This window comes from Accipiter gentilis, chromosome 16 (assembly GCF_929443795.1).
Source record: "Accipiter gentilis chromosome 16, bAccGen1.1, whole genome shotgun sequence".
NCBI classification, from domain to species: domain Eukaryota; kingdom Metazoa; phylum Chordata; class Aves; order Accipitriformes; family Accipitridae; genus Astur; species Astur gentilis.
The window spans coordinates 7,816,316-7,836,661 of NC_064895.1; the positions used below are offsets into that span (position 1 = coordinate 7,816,316).

General features: G+C 41.3%; 1 protein-coding gene across 4 annotated transcripts in view; it reads right to left on the reverse strand.

Moving 5' to 3' along the window:
• Nucleotides 1-20,346, reverse strand: part of ARHGEF10 (Rho guanine nucleotide exchange factor 10) — a 119,153-nt gene that overhangs the window by 48,144 nt on the left and 50,663 nt on the right. For all 4 annotated transcript variants that reach the window (XM_049818615.1, XM_049818616.1, XM_049818617.1 and 1 more), the window contains 5 exons: nt 19,177-19,293; nt 17,088-17,180; nt 15,441-15,611; nt 13,457-13,602; nt 9,750-9,925 (listed from right to left, as the gene is read on the reverse strand). In XM_049818615.1, the coding sequence (XP_049674572.1) occupies nt 9,750-9,925; nt 13,457-13,602; nt 15,441-15,611; nt 17,088-17,180; nt 19,177-19,293 (703 nt within the window). The remainder of the gene's footprint in view (nt 1-9,749; nt 9,926-13,456; nt 13,603-15,440; nt 15,612-17,087; nt 17,181-19,176; nt 19,294-20,346) is intronic.

Consider the following 20,346-nt stretch of genomic DNA (forward strand, 5'->3'; position numbering starts at 1 on the left):
GTCTTCTGAATCCAAAATCCTGGTTTAAGACCTAAACAAGCCCACAGGTCAATTTAAAGTTCATAAGAGAAAAGCAGACTTTATGCCTTACCCCGTTTGCTCTTTCATGACAAATCCAACTCATGATCTCCACAGTTGCATGCTCCTGAAAACTCTCAGCCACTGCAGCTTAACTGTAGCTCACCCGAGTTCATTATACTCTCAGGTCCAAACTACACAGAGAGTGGTATCAGTCTCCAGGTTTGGAAATTGAAGCAAATGGGAAATCAGGAATGATCTCTCTCACATAGCTTTACAGCATAACCTAAAATAGGTTTAGTAACCTAGTGCAGAAAGCAGCAGCACAAACTCATACATAGTATTCAGCGATAAGCAATAACCCCCTGAGATTACTAGAACACAAACTATTAAATTCGGGCATGAGGTAAGCAAGCCTAATTACCAATACAGTCAGGACCCATCAACATCATCAACCAACATGAAGAGCATTATCATTATTCAGTCTAATGATACTTTAATCATGTAAGCACCTAAAGGTAATCTTTATGAGCTTAATTATTGAATCTGATAACCTGAGCTATTTAAACTATTTAATGTATTTATTCTCACTGAAGATCTCACAGGGGAGATCTTCAAGTCCTAATCACAAAGAACCAAATACCACATGCCACCCAGTACACACAGAGCAGAGCTGGGAAAGAGAGCTCCCAAGTCTCAACTCTGACAAAGTACTTTTAACATGCTTCACCTCCCTGTCAGATGTTAATACCTTGCTCTCAACTGGCAATTACATGAATGCTGAGACCTGGCTTGCTATATGCTCATTGTATCAGATCTGAACACCAAAGAAACAGGTTGCACAAAAACTACAGTCCAACCACAAAACTGCTTATTCACACAGCTTGAGCAATGCGAAGATAAAATCAACAGCTTGCAACTGCAAATACTGAGTAAGGTATTAAATCCATAGTGCTGTACCATTTGTGAGTAAAATTATGCAAGAACACCAAGGAAACACAAAGCCTCTTGAGATGGTGAGAAATAGCTCATACACTGAGAGCATGGCTTCAGGATTACATTAAACTCCAGCTAATCCTGACAGCACAGGGCATTTCAGAGATAAAATGCCATAAATATTCTTCCTGCTGACAGAAGCAGCTGTGCTGTGCCAGAGAAGAAGGAAGCAAAAGCAGTGGGAAACAAGAAGGAGAAACACCGGAGCCCCAATACTCTGGCAAGCGTGGACCCCACAGCCCAGCTCCTCAACATCACACTAGCCGGGAAAACGGTCCGGTGTCTTCCTGGGCTGTGTCCTGACCGCAGGTACGGATCAGAGGAACTCCCGTTTCTGGCTCTGCTCCCACAAGGAAGGAAAACCCTGGAAGCAAAGAGACTAGAGTGAAAGAAAAGAGGTGCCACGGCCCTTTCCTCTCACAGGTCCCGAAGCAGAAGGCTGAGGGGAGCATGGACGTGGAAGCCCCTGCCCTCCTAAGGAGGGAGACGGGCCACAGAGGACCTCTGGGCTGTGCCTGCATGGGCACGAAGGGTGAGAGAGGAACTGGATGCGAGAAGGTAAACACTGACATAAACAAGCAATAAAAGTACACGTGTGAAGGCGTTCAAACGATTAGAGTACTGCAGGGATCTCAAGACAGGTCTGCAGGTGATTGTAAACTGACCAAGCTGTCAGGTTTACACTGGAGTTCCCACCAGACCACCTATAACGTTATTTTACTCATCATTTTATTACTCTGTGTCAAGACGCAGACGAGACCCCTGGCAACAATGAAAAAGGTTTATAGGAGGTGAACATCAAGCTCTATAACCACTATAATGAATACAAAAGGCAAAGAGAAGAATCTCATCCTAAGCGGGTGAGACAAATATGTAACACCTAATTTATTCTACACCTAATCCACCAGCTAGAAACATGTACCCGCTTAACAAGTGAACTATTTAATGTCACTCGGTTTGCTCAGCTTAACAGACTGTTTGGAGTTAGATTTATTTAAAATCTCTGGTCTTTTGTTCGCCTATGTATTGGCTTTGTGTGGCAAGGTTTAAGTAGCGGGGGGTGGTGGGGGGGGGTTGTGTTACAGGGGTGGCTTCTGTGAGAAGCTGCTGGAAGCTTCCCCCATGTCTGACAGAGCCAACGCCACCCGGCTCCGAGATGGACCCACCACTGGCCAAGGCCAAGCCCATCAGGGACAGTGGCAGCACCTCTGGGAGAACAGATTGGGGGGGGGGGGGGGGGGGGGGGGGGGACGACGACGGGGGACAGGGGACGGGACAGGACTCTTGTGCAACTGCAATTGCAGCCGGAGAGAAAAGTAAGAACATGTGAGAGAAACAGCCCTGCAGACCCCCAGGTCAGTGCAGAAGGAGGGGAGGAGATGCTCCAGGCGCCGGAGCAGAGATTCCCCTGCAGCCCGTGGGGAAGACCCTGGTGAGGCAGGCTGTGTCCCTGCAGCCCAGGGAGGTCCATGGTGGGAGCAGATCTCCACCTGCAGCCCGGGGAGGACCCCACGCCGGAGCAGGTGGATGCCCGAAGGAGGCTGTGACCCCGTGGGAAGCCCATGCTGGAGCAGGCTCCTGGCAGGACCTGTGGCCCCGTGGAGAGAGGAGCCCATGCTGGAGCAGGTTTTCTGGCAGGACTTGTGACCCCACGGGGGACCCACGCTGGAGCAGTCTGTGCCTAAAGGACTGCAGCCCAGGGAAGGGACCCACGCTGGAGCAGTTCGTGAAGAACTGCAGCCCATGGGAGGGACCCCACGCTGGAGCAGGGGAAGAGTGTGATGAGTCCTGCCCCTAAGGAGGATGAAGCAGCAGAAAATAACATGTGATGAAATGACCGTAAACCCCGTTCCCCATCCACCACCCTGTGCTGCTGCGGGGGGTAGGTAGAGAATCCGGGAGTGAAGTTGTTCCCGGGAAGAAGGGAGGGGTGGAGGGAAGGTGTTCTGAGATTTGGGTTTATTTCTCATTACCCTACTCTAGTTGATTTGTAATGAATTGAGTTAATTTTCCCCAAGCTGAGTCTGTTTTGCCCATGACGGTAATTGGTGAGTGATCTCTCCTGTCCTTATCTCGACCCACAAGCCCTTTGTTATATTTTCTCTCCCCTGTCCAGCTGAGGAGGGGCAGTGATAGAACGGCTTTGGTGGGCACCTGGCATCCAGCCAGGGTCAACCCACCACAGCATATATCAATGATAGTTTACATTTATGAACATATTACATCTCCCTTAGTGTAGAGTATTATTTTCAATAGTTTTAAAATAAAGATTTACATTATTATTCTATAGAAATTTCACAGAGATGAAAGTTAGTTCAACTAGCAATTCATGCCACATCATCCTTTTTAAAACCTTATCACCAATGCTAGAGTTGATATGCCACTTAATATTTAGTCTTGCTTACTGTGGACATTGTATGACAACTGTCCAGCCTTAAAGTGATGATAAAGGTGACTTTTTTTCTCCTTCCCCAATTTTATATTTCTCATTAGACAAACCAGCAAAAAGCAGCTTTAATGGCAATAGCTATCACAGCAGCACCATTTCTGGTTTTGGGAAAAGCTGTCCTTCCACTGAGCAAGACATCGACAGAAACACAAGTGCAAACTGTAGCCCATCCAACATCCCTACCTGTTTCCCTGGCAACACTCAGAGACCTACATGAAGTGACTGCATCAAGCAGAACGAAACTCAGAAAAGAGGAGTCATGTCTGCACTTCAGCTTTGTGTCACTACTACATTTGACAATTAACAAAAGCCACAGAGATCAAAACCACAGGTGAGCAGAAACAGAGTACAAAGTATCCCTGGAAGTATGACCAGGAAATGAGATAAGCCATGGTTTAGCAGTGCTGAGGTTTGATCTCAGTTACCAACTGTAAACCTGTGAAACAGAAAAATAACATGAAAATACAGCCACAGACATAAAAGTGATAACTAGTTTTTTTCATTTTACTGTTATCTCCTATGCTCATCAGTGCCTGATATGTAGCACAGATGAGTCTTGCTCATTTTCTTGTTCAGCCTTTAGCCATATGGCTCAAATTAAATGGTTCTTTATTTAAGTAATAGGCTTTGTTGTGTATGGCTCCTAATCAACATGATCAGCAGACCACTGCTGACAGTCACTAGTTTCCCACCAAGGAACGGCAGGATGCTTAGCCCTCTCCCTTTGCTTCTACAGAGTCTCTGTAGTCTGGTCTTCTTGAATAAAATTGCCGTGAAAAACTTTTACAGCTCACCCTTTTCATTCTTGGGAACCAGAGAACAGACAACTTGGGGTAGTGGCTGTCACGGCAGCACCAAACACATTTTGTTTCGGCATAGAAACCACACTTCATGACCCAACAACAGTTTGCCTAAAGTGCTGCAAACTTGTAATAACATGTGTCAGGAGTCTGAGAAATTGAAACTCTGGCCAGTATATTTGACCTTTGCTCCTATATTCCCATTTAAAGGGCAGTGAAATACCTGCATTTTCAGTGATTTTATGTATAGATGGATGACATGCAAGTGAAGGTTGACTTCTGATTCTTCTAGAGCGGAATCTAACTACATTTTGGTAAGTCAAAAATTTGCCTTTAACTATACTTTTTGTATTTTATATATGACATATTAAAAAACAAGTTGTATTCATTGCTCTTTCACCCATCCTCCTTTTTATCAGAAGAGTACAGGTAGCATTTTAACTTTCTTGGTGCCCTCTTTCCATGAATTCAGTCCAACTTCTTACCCATTTTGACTGAATAATTCACTAGTATATAGTTATGCAGCAAACTTCCTCAAAAGGAAACGAAAAAAATAATCTCTAATAGACCAAAAAAACCATGAAATAGCCAGCAGATAAATCCTTTCAACTACTAAAAGATAATTCAGGATGAAGCAGCATATATCAGCTAAAAAGATAACATCAGAACAAATGTGTTAATTGCTTTAGATGTTTACAGCATCTAAAATAACAAATAAAGACAGAAAAGTCACCAAAAAATTACCAGTTAGCAATAATGTAGTACTTGAATAGTCACTGATTGCTCTCTCAATTCCTCTGTGAGATAACATGATTATCAAAGATACCAATTTATCTGTGGGCATGTTTGAAGTGATCTGTGGCCCCCATTAGACCCCCTCTGGACACATTAGATGTCTGAGGTCCTTGGAGTGCTTAGGGCTCCTACCCAGACCACAGCATATTTTATAGGTGAGGAAAGTGAGGTACAGAAGTAGCAAGACACCCACAAACTTAAAAGCAAGCCCACAACAGAGCGAACACTAAAATTCAGGAGCCCTTAAGCTTGATGTTAATTTCCCTGGGTCCACAACAAACAGGTTACCTATAGGTATCTTGGAAAAAAACAAAAAAGAGAAAAAGAAAGGAAAACAAAACCAAACCAATATCCCAGATGTGAATGCTGAATCCATTACTTTCAGTAGTTCACAGACAAACAGAGGAGGTGAAATCAATGCATGTATCAACATAACTGTGTGGAAGAAGAGAATTTACTAGAAGACATATAATTAAGGACAGTGTCTCCTTTTGAGCTTTTCAACCATTTATAACCTAGGGTCATTTCCCCATATTACATAGTACTTTTGCTAGTTTGGTTGTTGGGTTTTCTTTGGTCTTCAATCACAGTTCCCGTTTCACAGAATCACAGAATGGTGTGGGTTGGAAGGGACCTCTAAAGGTCATCTAGTCCAACCCCCCTGCAATGAGCAGGGACATCTTCAACTAGATCAGGTTGCTCAGAGCCCCGTCCAACCTGACCTTGAATGTTTCCAGGGCTGGGGCATCGACCACCTCTCTGGGCAACCTGTGCCAGGGTTTCACCACCCTCACTGTAAAAAATTTCTTCCTTATGTCTAGTCTGAATCTACCCTCTTTTAGTTTAAAACCATTATCCCTTGTCCTATCGCTACAGGCCCTACTAAAGGACTTTCTACTTCTCAACCTCACCTACCATTATAGTAGTTTTTAAGTCAAATGCTCCCATAACCACCTAAAACATGCTTCAAACACCTCTTACTGAACTCCATCACACAATTCTTCCAGCACAAGTAAATCAAAACCAAGAATATACAACTTCCTGTTCATGCTGAAAATACTCCTCTTTTCCTATATTAAATTCAACATTTTAGTATTATGAATGTGTGTGTGCTTCTGCACATGGATCAGTTGGGAAAGAGAGAACAGTAGCAATAGCCTACCAGAAACAATATGTGGATTTACTACGGAAAAACATTATCTTGCATCTTTCTGCAGATGGTTCTCCAGAAGAAAATGAACACATCAGCCATCTTGGGCACATAGGGTTAAGATAACTACTTCCACAGGAATCATCCAGTTGGGATGCCAGAGACTCACACTCACAGACCTTGAAGGAAGACTAACTCCAATACATGAAACAGAACTTTACCTGATTTGCTGAGAGAAATGCAAACCGGTAAACATGCTATTTTTTCCTGAAGACTGAGAATGTGAATTGTTTTCTGCTTTAAATATCATTACAGGAAGGAAACACAAGTTATAATTGCACTCCACTAGGAAACAATACTAGAACCATACAAATAAAGGACTCTGCCTTCTCCATATTCGTAACTAAAAACTCATAGTCTACTTTTGGTACTAGGGGAGAACAACAGGAATAAGGCAAAAGCACATCAAGGGCAGAAGCAGCGTAGCAGAATACACTGTAGGAAAATTTTCCTGCTTTTCCCCCAACACCTTCAGGCAATACAGTTTCCACTGCCAAAAGCCAAGGGGCTTAAAAAAAAGACATGAACCTAACAACCGCTAAATATGTTCTCCTCTAGAATTCAGAGACCAAAGACTGGTATGCAAACCAGAACTGGGTAGAAGACTGCAAACTGATGATTTTGCCAAGTGAAAACCAAGTTCATGAAGCCCTTACTTTCCACGTTAGAACAGTACTAAAGCATGCCCTTGATTTATACAAACTCATAAAACCTTTCAACCTTTCAGCAGTTGTATATTACAGCCTGTATGAGAAGAATTCAAACTCAGCTATTAACTTCTCTGTAGCACACAAAGTAAAGTTTGCATCTTTAAACTATGCTATCTTTTCTTGCAGCTGAAAGCACCCATTGCATTTAGCCAATAATAAATAGCAAGTTGTCTCCTCATAAAAAGGATTTTGGTAGAGTAAAAAATGCCATCATAAAAGAAATGTAACTAATAACCTCAGTAATCCTCACAAGGACACAGCCAGAATCCATCAAGAATCCTTGCTAATCACAGCAGTAATATGAGAATACCAACCTTACAGAGGTCAAGTACATTAATCTGGTGTGCTCTAGATACAAACCAACTTTTCCTAGTCCTCCAGAAATGGAAGAGGTGACCCACCTACTAGTTAATGCTTTTACACAGAATCATCATTATTTTTTCTCTCTCCAGTTCCCACCAACTGGAAATGAGAGCTGCAAATGAGGTCTGAGACATGGTTCTGTCATGGTTCTATGTCTACGCCTGCAGCATCCCAAATTGTTCTTGATCATTAGATGTTATTCAAACCACATACTATGAAGGCACTGGGATTTCACCACAGCAGTTCCCTGGTATACTTTGAAAACAGAGGGAAACAAAGTTATGTTATGATGACCGTGAAGTAATACAGTTTCAGGCAGAGAACGACAGTATTTTGCTGGTAGTGCTCTGCAATTTGTGGTAAATACCCAACGGTCTCACCAATGATGCGACACTACCATGATAAAGATTGGGTCATCATCAACGATAAAGTGCAGCATCTTGGTCGGTGCAAATAAACAAGCAACAGTGAACCATTACACAAAGCCTGACAAGTCTTTTCCCTCTGCAGGCAGGCCGTACTTTCTAAGCTGCTGTAATCTTTAGCAGCCAAGAAGACTGGAACTAAGGGGGCAACTCTACAGAATAACTAACACAAGTGTGTATTCAAACTTGTCTATACAGGCCAATTTGGACAAGTCTGTGTCCAGAGTAACAGCTAGCACAGACATAGCAGTATATGCAAACAGTGAGGCTACGCTCTTCCTCTTTCATAATTGGTTATATTCAACTTAGTTGGATCATTTGGCAGAAATGTTTGATTAAAGCTGAGGAAAGATTTATTCATTTGTATAACCAGTATCCTTCATATCCTTTTTAATTCTTATCTTTTGATTCCTTTTATTAGGAGAAGACTGAATTAATACAATGATTAGAGCTTACTAAGAGAACAATTAGTTCAGCTCATCTTTTACCTATTGAGTACCACTTAACCTGAAGTTTGAGACTACAAATGATGTACAAAGTAATTTCATTTTTTTTGTGATATTGTCACCAAACATCACAAAGCTGAGAAACCTCAAAGCCAAGAGGTTCAAGTAGGTTCTACAGGACTGTTTGGGTGAGAGTTTTTCTTTCTCCCCTCATTCTCCACTTCCCCATCTGATCTTGCTGACAAGGCTAGAATTTAATCTGATCGGCTGTAAAGCTGCTGCACAAAGTCGCAGTAGGAATATTCAACAAGCTGTTCCTCCCATACTAACCTATGAGAGGGACTCCCAGTTCTAAGTAATACACTCCCTTATATACACTCCTCTCAGGGTCATGCATACAGCAGCTGGTAAATGACAATATAAGAGCTTTAATCTCATTGTCTAAGTAGCCCATTAATGCTTAAAAGGAGTTTGAAGTCATCCTTGAAATTGAGATGTTAAGTACCTATAAAAATTTTCTGTGCTATGTACAAAGGGAGGAGCAAGAAGACCTGACAATAACCATGCTGGAGAATATGGGGGGTATTAAATGCTGTAGCTGCACCTCAGATCATTCTGAAGTGTAACATTTATGCCTCCTTACAGCACAACTGTGGGAAAATTCACGAGGCCAAGGGTGCAATATTAAATAAATGTAGCATGAAATAGTGCCTAGAGCTAGCACTGAAATTTGTGTAAATTATAGTCCATTAATAGGGATCACAATCTAGATGTATTAAACGCACTTAAAAATACAGTGTTTAGGCAAAATACAGGATATAAAAATAACTCAATGTATATGAAAGGCTTGCTACTCAGTAAACTCTTGAAATTCATACGTCTCTTGAGGGTAGTTGGCAGGCTTGCAGGAGGGATTAACAAGCAGAGAAAGAACTTCCAAGCTTCAGAGCTTGCGGTCATTTTTGGAGACAGGCTAGGAGGAAATTACCTATTGGCATATTGTTTCAAAAACATTCATTAAAATTAAAATTGAAGTTTGTTTCTGAAGGACTTGTTACTATGTTTGAAGGGTAGGATACTATGGACTGGAGAGAAGTAACTTCTACCCTGCAGCAACCACTTGTGTCCAGACTCCTACTCCACAGCAGCAGGGTGGCTGGTCATTTTTATTGAGAGAAACTTCCTTGCTTTAACTATGGGATAAAGAACATATGCACTAACAGCTACCATGGGACAGATGGCACACCACACCAAAACAACCTTTTTGCATGCCCACAAACATTCATGCTTTAAAACACTTTATGCGTTCATGCGTAAAACTCTAAATTAGGACAAACAGAAGTAATTCATGTTGCAAGGCAGAAGACTGGCTATCACTTTATGGATTCTCAGTTTCCAAAGAAAGATGTTGTATTACTGTTCGTGTTACAGAAGTCTTCATGCACAAAATGCTATCCTTTGTTCTCAGTAGCCCACTGAAATCAAATATGGGTTTTAAGAAAAAAGTCTGTAAAAGTCAGTAACTCCCATCACTTACTTGGCTTAGAGTTAATGACGACATTTTCAGCAGAGTGCTGGGGTGGAAACCTGCAGTTGTCTCCTTGGCCCTCACTGCTGCCATACTCTATGACTTCCACTTGTCCCAGCGGTACGCTCCACTTCAATAAATACCTCTGGCCAGTTGTCATGGTGCCACTGCTTTCATAGGAAGAGCTGGAAGATGCACAAATTATTGCTGTGACAAGCAACTATGTTTCAAGGCATCCTATTTATTATTTTAGCTTCTAAAATCTGCTGTTTATCAGTCTGAGTACCGTGCACAACTTGAAACAAATACATGCATCAAGCTGACTTTTGTGACTGACCTTTCCCGGAGTGACAAGAGCAGCTATGCAGGTGCAGATAATCTTGTTTACAAACAGCATAGGACTGCCAACAACAGTCCCTACATTTCTATAACAAAACATAAATGACCATCTTTTAAGATCAATGTGCATTTTGACATCCTAATACATGTGCTTAGGATGATACTTTGGCTCCATATTTTCCTAATTCTTTCGAAACAGTGCTCAAAAGAAGTAACTGCTACGTTTAGGGAAGTATGGATGATGGGACCTTTGAATGACTACCAGCAGCAGGAAGGGCAACATAACCTCCCAAGGGCTGACAAGCTAACATTCTGCTGAGCCCCACAGCCCAGGACGTTCTTTACAGCAGACCTCTGCAACTGCTGTGGCTTCTGAGAGTGCTCCCATGTGAGCTGCTACTAAAGGAAGCGTATATCACAACAGGCATTTCAGAGGAAAGAGCACACTGAGGAAGCTCACCTGGAATAGAAATGGCATTAATACTCCTTTTCCTTTGTATCCTCCATTCCCTTATTCACATATAATAAACATTTTAAAAAGGACAAAAGATATGTTAAAGTGAACAAAAAAAGGTTTACTTCACAGAAAGCATGACTGAAATACAGGAGTTAAATGCTTGGGAGAAAACAGCAAAATGCATTTACTGGGAACAGTACCTGAAGGATGATGTTAGCTAGTCAGCTACCTATTCGCAACACATTCATGTTTTTGTTTCAATGAAGAGGCAAGTATGAACAAAAACCACAAGTGCCACAGCTTAAGTAAATATTTATCAACTCTTGATCTAGTTCAGAAGAAAGAAAACAAGACTAGGCAGGACACAGCTGTTCAGTCGCTAGGGATAGTATTCACCCTGTCCACCTGCTGCTTAAAAGTTAGGTCTCTGGTTCAAGCCGGTCATCTAGACGACATGTGAAAAAAAGACCTTCTGAGGGTCATGTACTCTGTACAAATACATGCCTTTTGCCAGTTATAGAAAATTGGTCTGGAACCAACGGTCCCCAGGCTCCTGGGACATCTGTTTCTGTAAAGGTTGGACAAAAGGTGGTTAAGAAACCATACTGCGCAGCTACGTGTACTTGTAAAGCTTCTGAAGAAGTCTACAGCTCCAGGGTAAATCTGCAGGTGTGCATCTTGAAAACCACTGCTGTAACAGAAGCCTAGCTTAGGTAAAATGCCTCACTTCTACACAGCTAAAATGAAGAGAAATAAAGCTCATCCTGTGTGAGCCAAACAAGCAAGTGGTACTTTCTATAGCATACACTTATTGTTGTGGTTTAACCCCAGCCGGCCACTAAGCACCACGCAGCCACTCGCTCACCGCCCCCCCCCCCCCCCCCCCCCGGGATGGGGCAGAGAATAATAAAAGAAAAAACCCAAACCCCAAAAAAGCCAAAAAACTAAAATGGAAAACTTGTGTTTTGAGAAAAAGACAGTTTAATAGGACAGAAAAGGAAAGGAAAATAATAATAGTAGTAGTAACAATAATAATAATAGAATATACAAAACAAGTGATGCACAATAGAATTGTGCACCACCTGCTGACTAATGCCCAGCCAATCCCCAAGCCATGGTGTCCCCCTGCCAACTTCCCCCAGTTTATATACTGGACATGATGTCAGATGGTATGGAATATCCCTTTGGCCAGTTGGGGTCAGCTCTCCTGGCTGTGTCCCCTCCCAACTTCTTGTGCCCCTTCAGCCTCCGCCAGCAGAGCAGTACGAGAAGCTGAAAAGTCCTTGAGTTAGTATATTAGCAACAACTAAAACATCAGTGTGTTATCAACGTTATGCTCATCCTAAATCCAAAAACACAGCACTATACCAGCTACTAGGAAGAAAATTAACTTTATTCCAGCTGAAACCAGGACACTTATTTTGAACAAAAACTTCTGGACTGGATACAGGTGTCATGTAAAATCAGGCAGATGATTTCCTTTAGTCCCTAACTATATTTTTCATGACAAAGGTAGCTCCTTCTGCAGTAAAAATTTAAGAGAGGTCCATGAAATCATGGAGGAATCCCAAATACACACACAGAGCTCGCACCCACTACTGAACACACCCCAAGAATTCACAAACCTTTCTTTTGCTAGTGAATAAAGCTAAAAGTGCAGTCAACTATTCTAAAAACCCACTGTCATACAAATAAGCGGGTTGGAAAGTAAACCTTAACTGCTAGAGAAAACCGTAATTAAACTTTTTCAGAGTTAGCAAATGCCCATGACACATGTATGCCCAACTACCATCTCAAAGGTTGATCAGAACCAGTTAATACCCACGGGAACAACAGTGCTGTGATAACCAGAACTGTTGACAAAATAATGAACCCAGAGACTTGGCATAATCATGAACTTTTCACGTGGAAAATGAATACAGACTGCACATTGCCATTTCAGGGACAAATACAGAAAATCCAAGACAATGATGGTATAGAAGAAGGTAAAATATGAATGGTTATAAGCAATTTTCTTGCAAACAACCGTGAGAAAATATCCAGGTGTTAATAAGGAACTGAAGAATTTGTAAAGGAAAAGAATCACAGGATAATTGACATCAGCTTATTAATTTTCTGAAGTGCAGTTATTACATGGCACTTCTCACTAACATGAGAACAAGCATTCACACGATGACAAAAATATGTACTGTATTCACACTTTAGTAATAAACTAAGATATCAACTCATATTATGCTTACGAAAAGCTGTTCTTGGAAGATTTTAATGGTCCACATTTTCTCTGTCAGAATGTACCATTGCATAAAGCAATTTATGATACAAGCAACATTTGAATGTGAGTGTGACCTTGGCATATACAGAGGCATAGTAACAGTAATAATTACAGCCAAATAAAACATAGAAGGCACTATGAAAAAATGCTCTCTTCAAGGCATCTCAGCGTTAATATTTCAGTGTTTGGTCTCAGAGATAAAAACCCTTCCCCAGCTGGAACTTTGTTAGTGAGTTCCAGGTTTGTTCCTGCTACATAAATTAGCTTTGTGTTTTGTGGTTTTTTACAATTTGCAAATTGTGTCAAGTTACAGATTTTTGTGCGTGTGACAGTATGAATTTAAGGGAGAGAAAAAAATCCTACCTTGGCATGCCTGTGCTCCGCTAAACACTAACACACAGCAATAACTAGACACTACAGAGCATTTCTATCTGTAATCTCCAACTGATAGAATTTTCTTACAGATTTACTCTAGACCTTCCAAACATCAGCAGGCAATTTAGAGGACTGTAACAAAGGTAGTTATCCATTTATTAGGACTACTCCTAGAAATCTTAAGCCATAGTAAAAACAATTAAAAAAAGTTTCAGTGTCCTTTTTCCAGCTGGAGCTTGAATGATCATTTAAAAAATATGAAGCAAGTCTTACCGAACATTTACTGTTGCACACATCAGCACATCATTTAACATGAAAAGTCGTCGTTCTTTGGTTTTGATAATTTCTCCTTTGTCATTGTAAACCGTCTCAACCATATCATCAGTCCGTATGAGGTATCTGTTTCCATTGCTGAGTAGCTAGATTTTAAAAACAATCAACATTGTACATTATACATGGTACATCTAACATCCGGTGCAAAAAATGAAAGAAAATACAACAGGTTATCACTTGCCATCCTAGTACAAGTGTTTGCAGCTGGATTTGCCAAGTGAATGAAGCCTCTTTAGTAACTTGTTTTTCATTTAGAGAAACAGTAACTTCTTCTGCTACCAACATGGCCTGCAGGGGTTTTTGGTCTTAAATATGGAATGTAATTGCTCGGAAAGTCTTCCACACTGATAAAGGTCCCTAGCAAAAAAACCTGATAGCTTCTGCAGTTTCTGAGGTTTCCTTCCCTCATCCCTTCTTTCACAGCCCACTTAAGCGCCACACATGGTTCCAGCTGTCCCACGGGGAGGTCGGGGTGGGAGGAGGAGAGCGCTCCCGCCTGCTCTGTCCACCTGGGCTCACACAGCTGCCCAGTAGGTTGCCACAGACTGCGGAGAAGATGGTAATACGTGCAAGAGATTCATGGTGTGTAAGTTGCTCCTGCCGTTTGCCTTCTCAAGGCCTGAGGATTAGCACTGTGTGCAAGCAGGCATCAACCCCTCACAGGTCAAATGCACCTCCGCAGTGGCCAAGAGAACAAAATGGTCCGTAACGCACTCCTTTCCTATCCACCCACCTCCGCCGCCTGTTTCACCCTGCCTGGCATCGCTCCAAAACTGTATGTGCAAATATTAACCCACAAGGCACGCAGGGCCCTATGTGATTTGGAGTGACTGTCCACATATATATCAATTCATCCTGCCGGTGCATAACGTACAAGATTTTACAGTTGATGTCAACGGACAAAAGGAAACCTGGACCAGCTCTTAAAAAGCATGTTCTGTGTCTGGAACTCCTTCAGCTATTTGTAGATGATTGGTAGCTGCTTCAATAGCAGGAGTATGAGAACTAGAAAAGAAAGTAAAATGCCTGAATCCATCTTCTAATGCACTCAGAATGGACATATTGTTCCAGTATGACAATAAAGTCAGTATCCCATTTCTGATAAATAGTTTAAAACAACTATGTTGTGGTTGAGTACTATTTCCCTAAAAACTATGCTTTTATGCATCACAAAAAAACCCCACTCCTTGCACTCCTTCAGCATGTCCCCATCACTCCACCCCAGAATGAGTCCAAGGTATAATCATCTGTAACTTCACAAAAGCAATAACTGAAGTATTTATGCCCCATCTCATGGGAAAGGACGAACCACTTACGATGCAAATAAGACAAGCATACATGTATCCACAGCACATACAGCTACTAACAAACTCAAATTAAGAAGAGTATTCCTTCCTTCCTACTGAATGTATTCTACAGTTCTTTAAAGACATTTCTACTGTATGATCCAAACGCATTAATGAAATAGACTGGGATGTTCCTTAAAACCAGGAAGATGTTGGACACATTGAATAGCACATCTTGAACTGCTCCACAGTTGGAAGCACTGCAACATGAGGAACTGGCTCCTTCCGTTATACAGGAGTAATTCCTCAGTTCTAGGATAAATTAAAAGTTGAATTTTCCCAGGCAGAAGACATGCATGAGACTTTACTATACAGCATAATTTCCCACACTGCCACAGAACACCGCTGCTGCTGCTGCTATTTAAGCATGTTGCCCGCTCCAGCACACAGTGCTTTAACCAGCGAGACTGTTCTTTAAGGGAGGTAGGTCACATCTCACACCTACCACTAGAATGACCCCATGTTGAGCTCTACAGAAAAAAAAAACCCCAACCATCGGTGACTCTTTGGTGTCTGTTTTAGAGACTGCTCAAGGCCCAGAAACTAACTTTTCCATCATACATTCCTACTTTCCTAACCTTGTTCAGATAACGTTCATTCATTGCTTTTGCTATTTGTTTTATTTCACAGCGCTGATCTGCATCCTTTTTCCTTTCATTTAACTTCTCTGCCAGCATTTCAAGCTCTGTAAGAGCCATCTGTAGAGGTAATCTGTCAGGATGTCCTTTATTAGTGTTCTTCAGCATATCCTGAGGAGAAATGATAAAACAAAACAAAAATCAGATTTAATTTCAAAATCAAGTTCAAAAAGATTACAGGATGTAAATTTACCACTACATACTTTACCTGAGTACTACTAAAGAATAAGACCAACGAAAACCTAATGAATATTCAGACAGCACATTGCTTATTTCCTGAATATCTTAATGGTTCTTAAAAAAGATACTGAATGGGGTCACAACAGCTTATTTACAGGATGAAAGTACAGAGAAGGAACTTGAAAATAAATCTAAAAACTGCAAATGTAAATGTAAATTAAAAAGGTGCACATAATATTAAATGCAATTTGAAAATCAATATTACAGCATAATGTGTAGGTGTCCATAAACAATGATTTAAAATTAAAATTTTCTGATATTTACTGTCATAATTCTGTATTATCTTTATTACTATTATTATTCCTCACTAAAATACTGACAGCATGCTCATCCCAAAGTAGGAGACATTACCTACTTCATGGAGGTCATGACAGCTTCTCAAAGGCTTTCCCTTTTGTAGGCATATAGTAGAACAATTTGAATTTTATTTTTTCTCTTTTCCCACAGTTCTTAAAAATCCCTAACATATTCACTACAGCTTCCTGCCACAATAAACTCCATCTCTTCTGCTACCTCAAAAACTCTCGCCATGGCTTCCTACCCCCACGCTCCCACCACAAGTACCTCTGCTCCTTCTCCCACAGCAATTCCTGGACCTGTATCCTAAAGTCTGTCCTCCTCTGTGGCACCTGCAAAACACTAACTCATAGCGCTCGCTGGGATAGACCTGCCGTGGTCTGGAAGGAGTTACAAACAGGGCAAAAGTTGGTCTGGAGCAGGTCTACACTGTGGAACTGTGCTCTTCCTGCAGCTCCAACTGCCTGTTCAGATGAGACCCGAGGACTCCATAAGAAATCCCCAGTTTCCACGGGAAGGAAAACAAGGTGCTGCAGGTCTGAAGGAAGCTGCAACACACTCCAGCAGGTCCCGTGAGCCACGTAGTCAGGGAGACCGTGTGCTTGTGTTTTACATCCCACATATATTCTGAACTATCCAAGGCATAAATTATATCCTCTTGTATTTTTCTTAAACAGAAAGCAATGCCACAAAGTTCCTAGTGATGTTTTGAAGTGTTATTAGCTAACAAACTGATATGGACAAGCAGCACATTTGAGCTACAGCTTTACTGCAAAGTGACTTACAAGCTAAATCTAACCTAGCAAGTAATCCAGAGTAAATCTAGTTTACTAAGATTTTCCTGCAGTGTATTTACTGCCTGTCCCTGCGATCAGACTATGAGATCAACACCTTCTGATGCACTGGAGTTCATTCTTTGTTATTTCCCCATGATGCAGCGGTCACTTCCACTATAGCCAGCTCCTCCAGCAGAAGACAACTACCACACAATCCCACAAGCAAACCACATAAGAATGCAACGAGAGCATCCCTTTGGTAAACACTATTTACCTGCAATAGTAGAATGAACTGTGGAAAGCGCTGGATAGGTTTCATCATTAAACCATACAGTGTAATTCGATCAGGGCTTGACTCCTGGCACTGCTGCAATGCAAGAAAGCCACAGTTTACTACTGTGAGCATATTTCCATCAGTAACAGAATGAAAGTTACAGAAGAAAATTCTTCTACATCATTTACATTAATTGTAACAGTGGTACTGTAAAGATTCCATTTACTATAAAGATTTCATTTTAAAATATTAAATCTTTATTAAAAAAATCACTGGCATGTCACTGAACTGAAATCTCCTCAAATACATACAGCTGGGATAAAGCTGCACCAGCAATGCAGCACTGATGTATATTGATACAACACATTCATGCTTTTTACATAAGCAGTGCACTGAAATGTCTACTCAACTTCAAGCACAACAAAGGGAATGTACTTGTTCAAGGTCTTAAATTTGAAAAATGTAAGTGATCTCTTGATTTATAGTCTGTAATTTACTATTGCTGCTCTGTTTCTTGGGGCTAAGAGACTATAAATCTCTACCTACAAGTTTTTAAGAGGAAATCTAAGGAAAACATCATAATCTCAGTGCTATGCAAATAAAAAGAGATTTTAATTTTCTTTTTTAAAAGAAACTGAGGAAAAGAACATTGATTTATGTTTGGAAAAAAAACCCATAAGAAACCATTATTTTGGTTATCAGGACTGGCAGATAAAACCAGACAAATTTCATTTGCATGTGCAGAAAAGCCCTGTTTGTATAAGACATTCCAACATTTGGAAATATTTTGCCCAGAATCACAGCTGACCCAAAATAAGGAGAGTAGAGGAAATACTCAATATTAAAAACAAGGCAAACCCAAACAACATTAAACTGGTGTTGTGTTTAAATTGCTATTTATTGCTACAATTATCAGCTTCACAACAATTTGTTTCATACTTATCTCCACAAACACTCCCCCCACCCCTAAATAGCAGTAGTGAAGATTCTGGTCTTTGCTGCTGGTGGGCAAATAAAAAAAGGAAGGTACATCAATGTCTTCTGTCCTCAGAGCTCGGCTGTGAGTCCCCAGCTCTGAGCAGCACCTGTGCCGGCACTGACAAGCAGTGATGAGAGGTGTAAGTTATACCTCTATTGGAACAACAGGCTTTTAACAGTGTGAAAGGTATGAAGTGACTATATGCTCACTAAAGAGTCCGATCTTCATGGTGCCTAAGGCTTCCACAGTATAATCCTGTGTAGTGCTGGCCAATCTCCAAACAGTTGTTAGTTAATTTTAAGATCTGAAGACAAATTAGGAATCAGCCCCCCCTGCCACCTCCCTCTAGGCAAGCTAAGAGCTTCACTAGTTTGCCTAGGGCACCCAATTTCAGTGTTTGGTGGACCGTTGCAACAGATCTGACAGGGTGACAGCTCAGAGGCACAACTCAATCCAGGACTCTCAGGGAACAGGACACGCAGAGCTTCCAGGCTCTGAGCAGTGTCACAGACAGCCTAAAAGCCTTGCAACAGATTTTGTGTACCCTCTGTAAGGTATCATCCCTAAGGATTCACAGCACTTCTACTGCATGTACCAGGCTCTCCACACACATCATCAGAAGCATGATATTCATCAGGGTAGCATGCATTCTGCACAAAAACTTTCAATTTCAAGCCCATACTGGAAACGTGATTTTCAAAATACCAGCAAACTGTTGTGGAATAGAAACCTAGTTACACTACTCTGCACCATACAATAAAGAAGTTAGAAGTAAAATAAATTCCAAATAGGAAGAGGCCTCAGATGGTGAACTATTACTCGAAGCTCACCTGATATGAAAGAATCCCAATGTTTTGCCAAGTACAGTCATGCAAACACCAATAAACTGATCTGAACAACAACAAAACTACTCTGCAGTTCAAAATACATCCGAAATCCAAAAATACAGCAGAAGTGAATTGTCTGGGGATTTTTTGTGCCAAACCCATAAAACCAAAGTCCATAAAAAGTCACACAATATACAGTATCAACAGTCAAATTTCCTCTTAACTTATAGTTTATACTGTCTTATATCATATGCCCAGCTGCTTTAAGATTGTACAAACTTACCTTTAGGAAGTCTAAAAAGGCAGGTTTTGTGGCACATGTTTTCTTGAGAATCCCTACTGCTGTACTGAAGTTGTTTACATATTCACTGTATGCATCCAATACCATAGATTTAGAAAACTGAAAAGATAAAAGGGGAAACCTGAACTATAAATACAAAAGAGCCCTGAAAGCATAAGTATCTAGACCTCTGACCATTAAGGACTTGCCTTCCTCAGAGCTAAGGGCTTTGCCTGGCTTAGTGCTGGATCTACAGAAATACTGGTGATGCCCAAATAATCTTTCTGTAGGAGACAGGTTGGAAACCTAAAGATGTAACAGCTGTGAATTACAAAATGTAAATTTATAGAAATAGCTTCACCTTGGCTATGACACTAGGGCGGAGTCTGAGGACTAAGGGCAATCAAAGGCCATCCACTGAGATTCAAAGCGGCTGCTGGAATCCCCTGATCATCTCACTGCTCCCTATCTTCCAGATCTGGTGAACCAGTGAAGTGTCAAGGCCTTCATGCCCCACCTTCAGCTGGTAAGTGTTTACCAAGAAAGCAGACAGGTTGTGTGGTCTGCAAACAGCCACGTGAAAGGCAAGATTCCTGCCCATTTCCTTCTTAGTAACTTCATTCCTCTCTTCTGCAGAGCCGGTCTCATTAACACCACCTAACTTGCTTCAGTCAAAACAAGACAGGTTTGTTTTAAACAGCAAATCTTTAGTAACCATTTCATTTTGACTGAAATGGGGTCAAAACACTTGGAGATACAGATCCCAGCTCTCATACAGCAGGCAGGAAAAGGTGGTAATTTCCAGCAGCTGGGTGCTAACAAAACAAAGCCCTCAACCAGCAGGTAGGCAGCCTTTTCTGTCCACACACTTGCAGTGGTAGCAATGTCTTTCTATCAACCAAGGCCACTTCTTATTTTCTCTAATTTAACAGTCCTTTACTGGATGGACTTCTATTAAGGGTGGGATAGTGTTTTACAAAGAATCTTTACCTGTACCCCAGGCTCAGTTAAAACCCAGGAATTCAGGCCAACACCTGCTGTATTTTTTCTACCCCCAACAAACATACCATGCATGACTACCTACTTTTTAAGAGATACTGAGCCTCAATCTCACCTTAATCTAGGTGGGTTTGTGAATCTCTATATTCTCAGAAAAAGAAACTGTTTATTTAA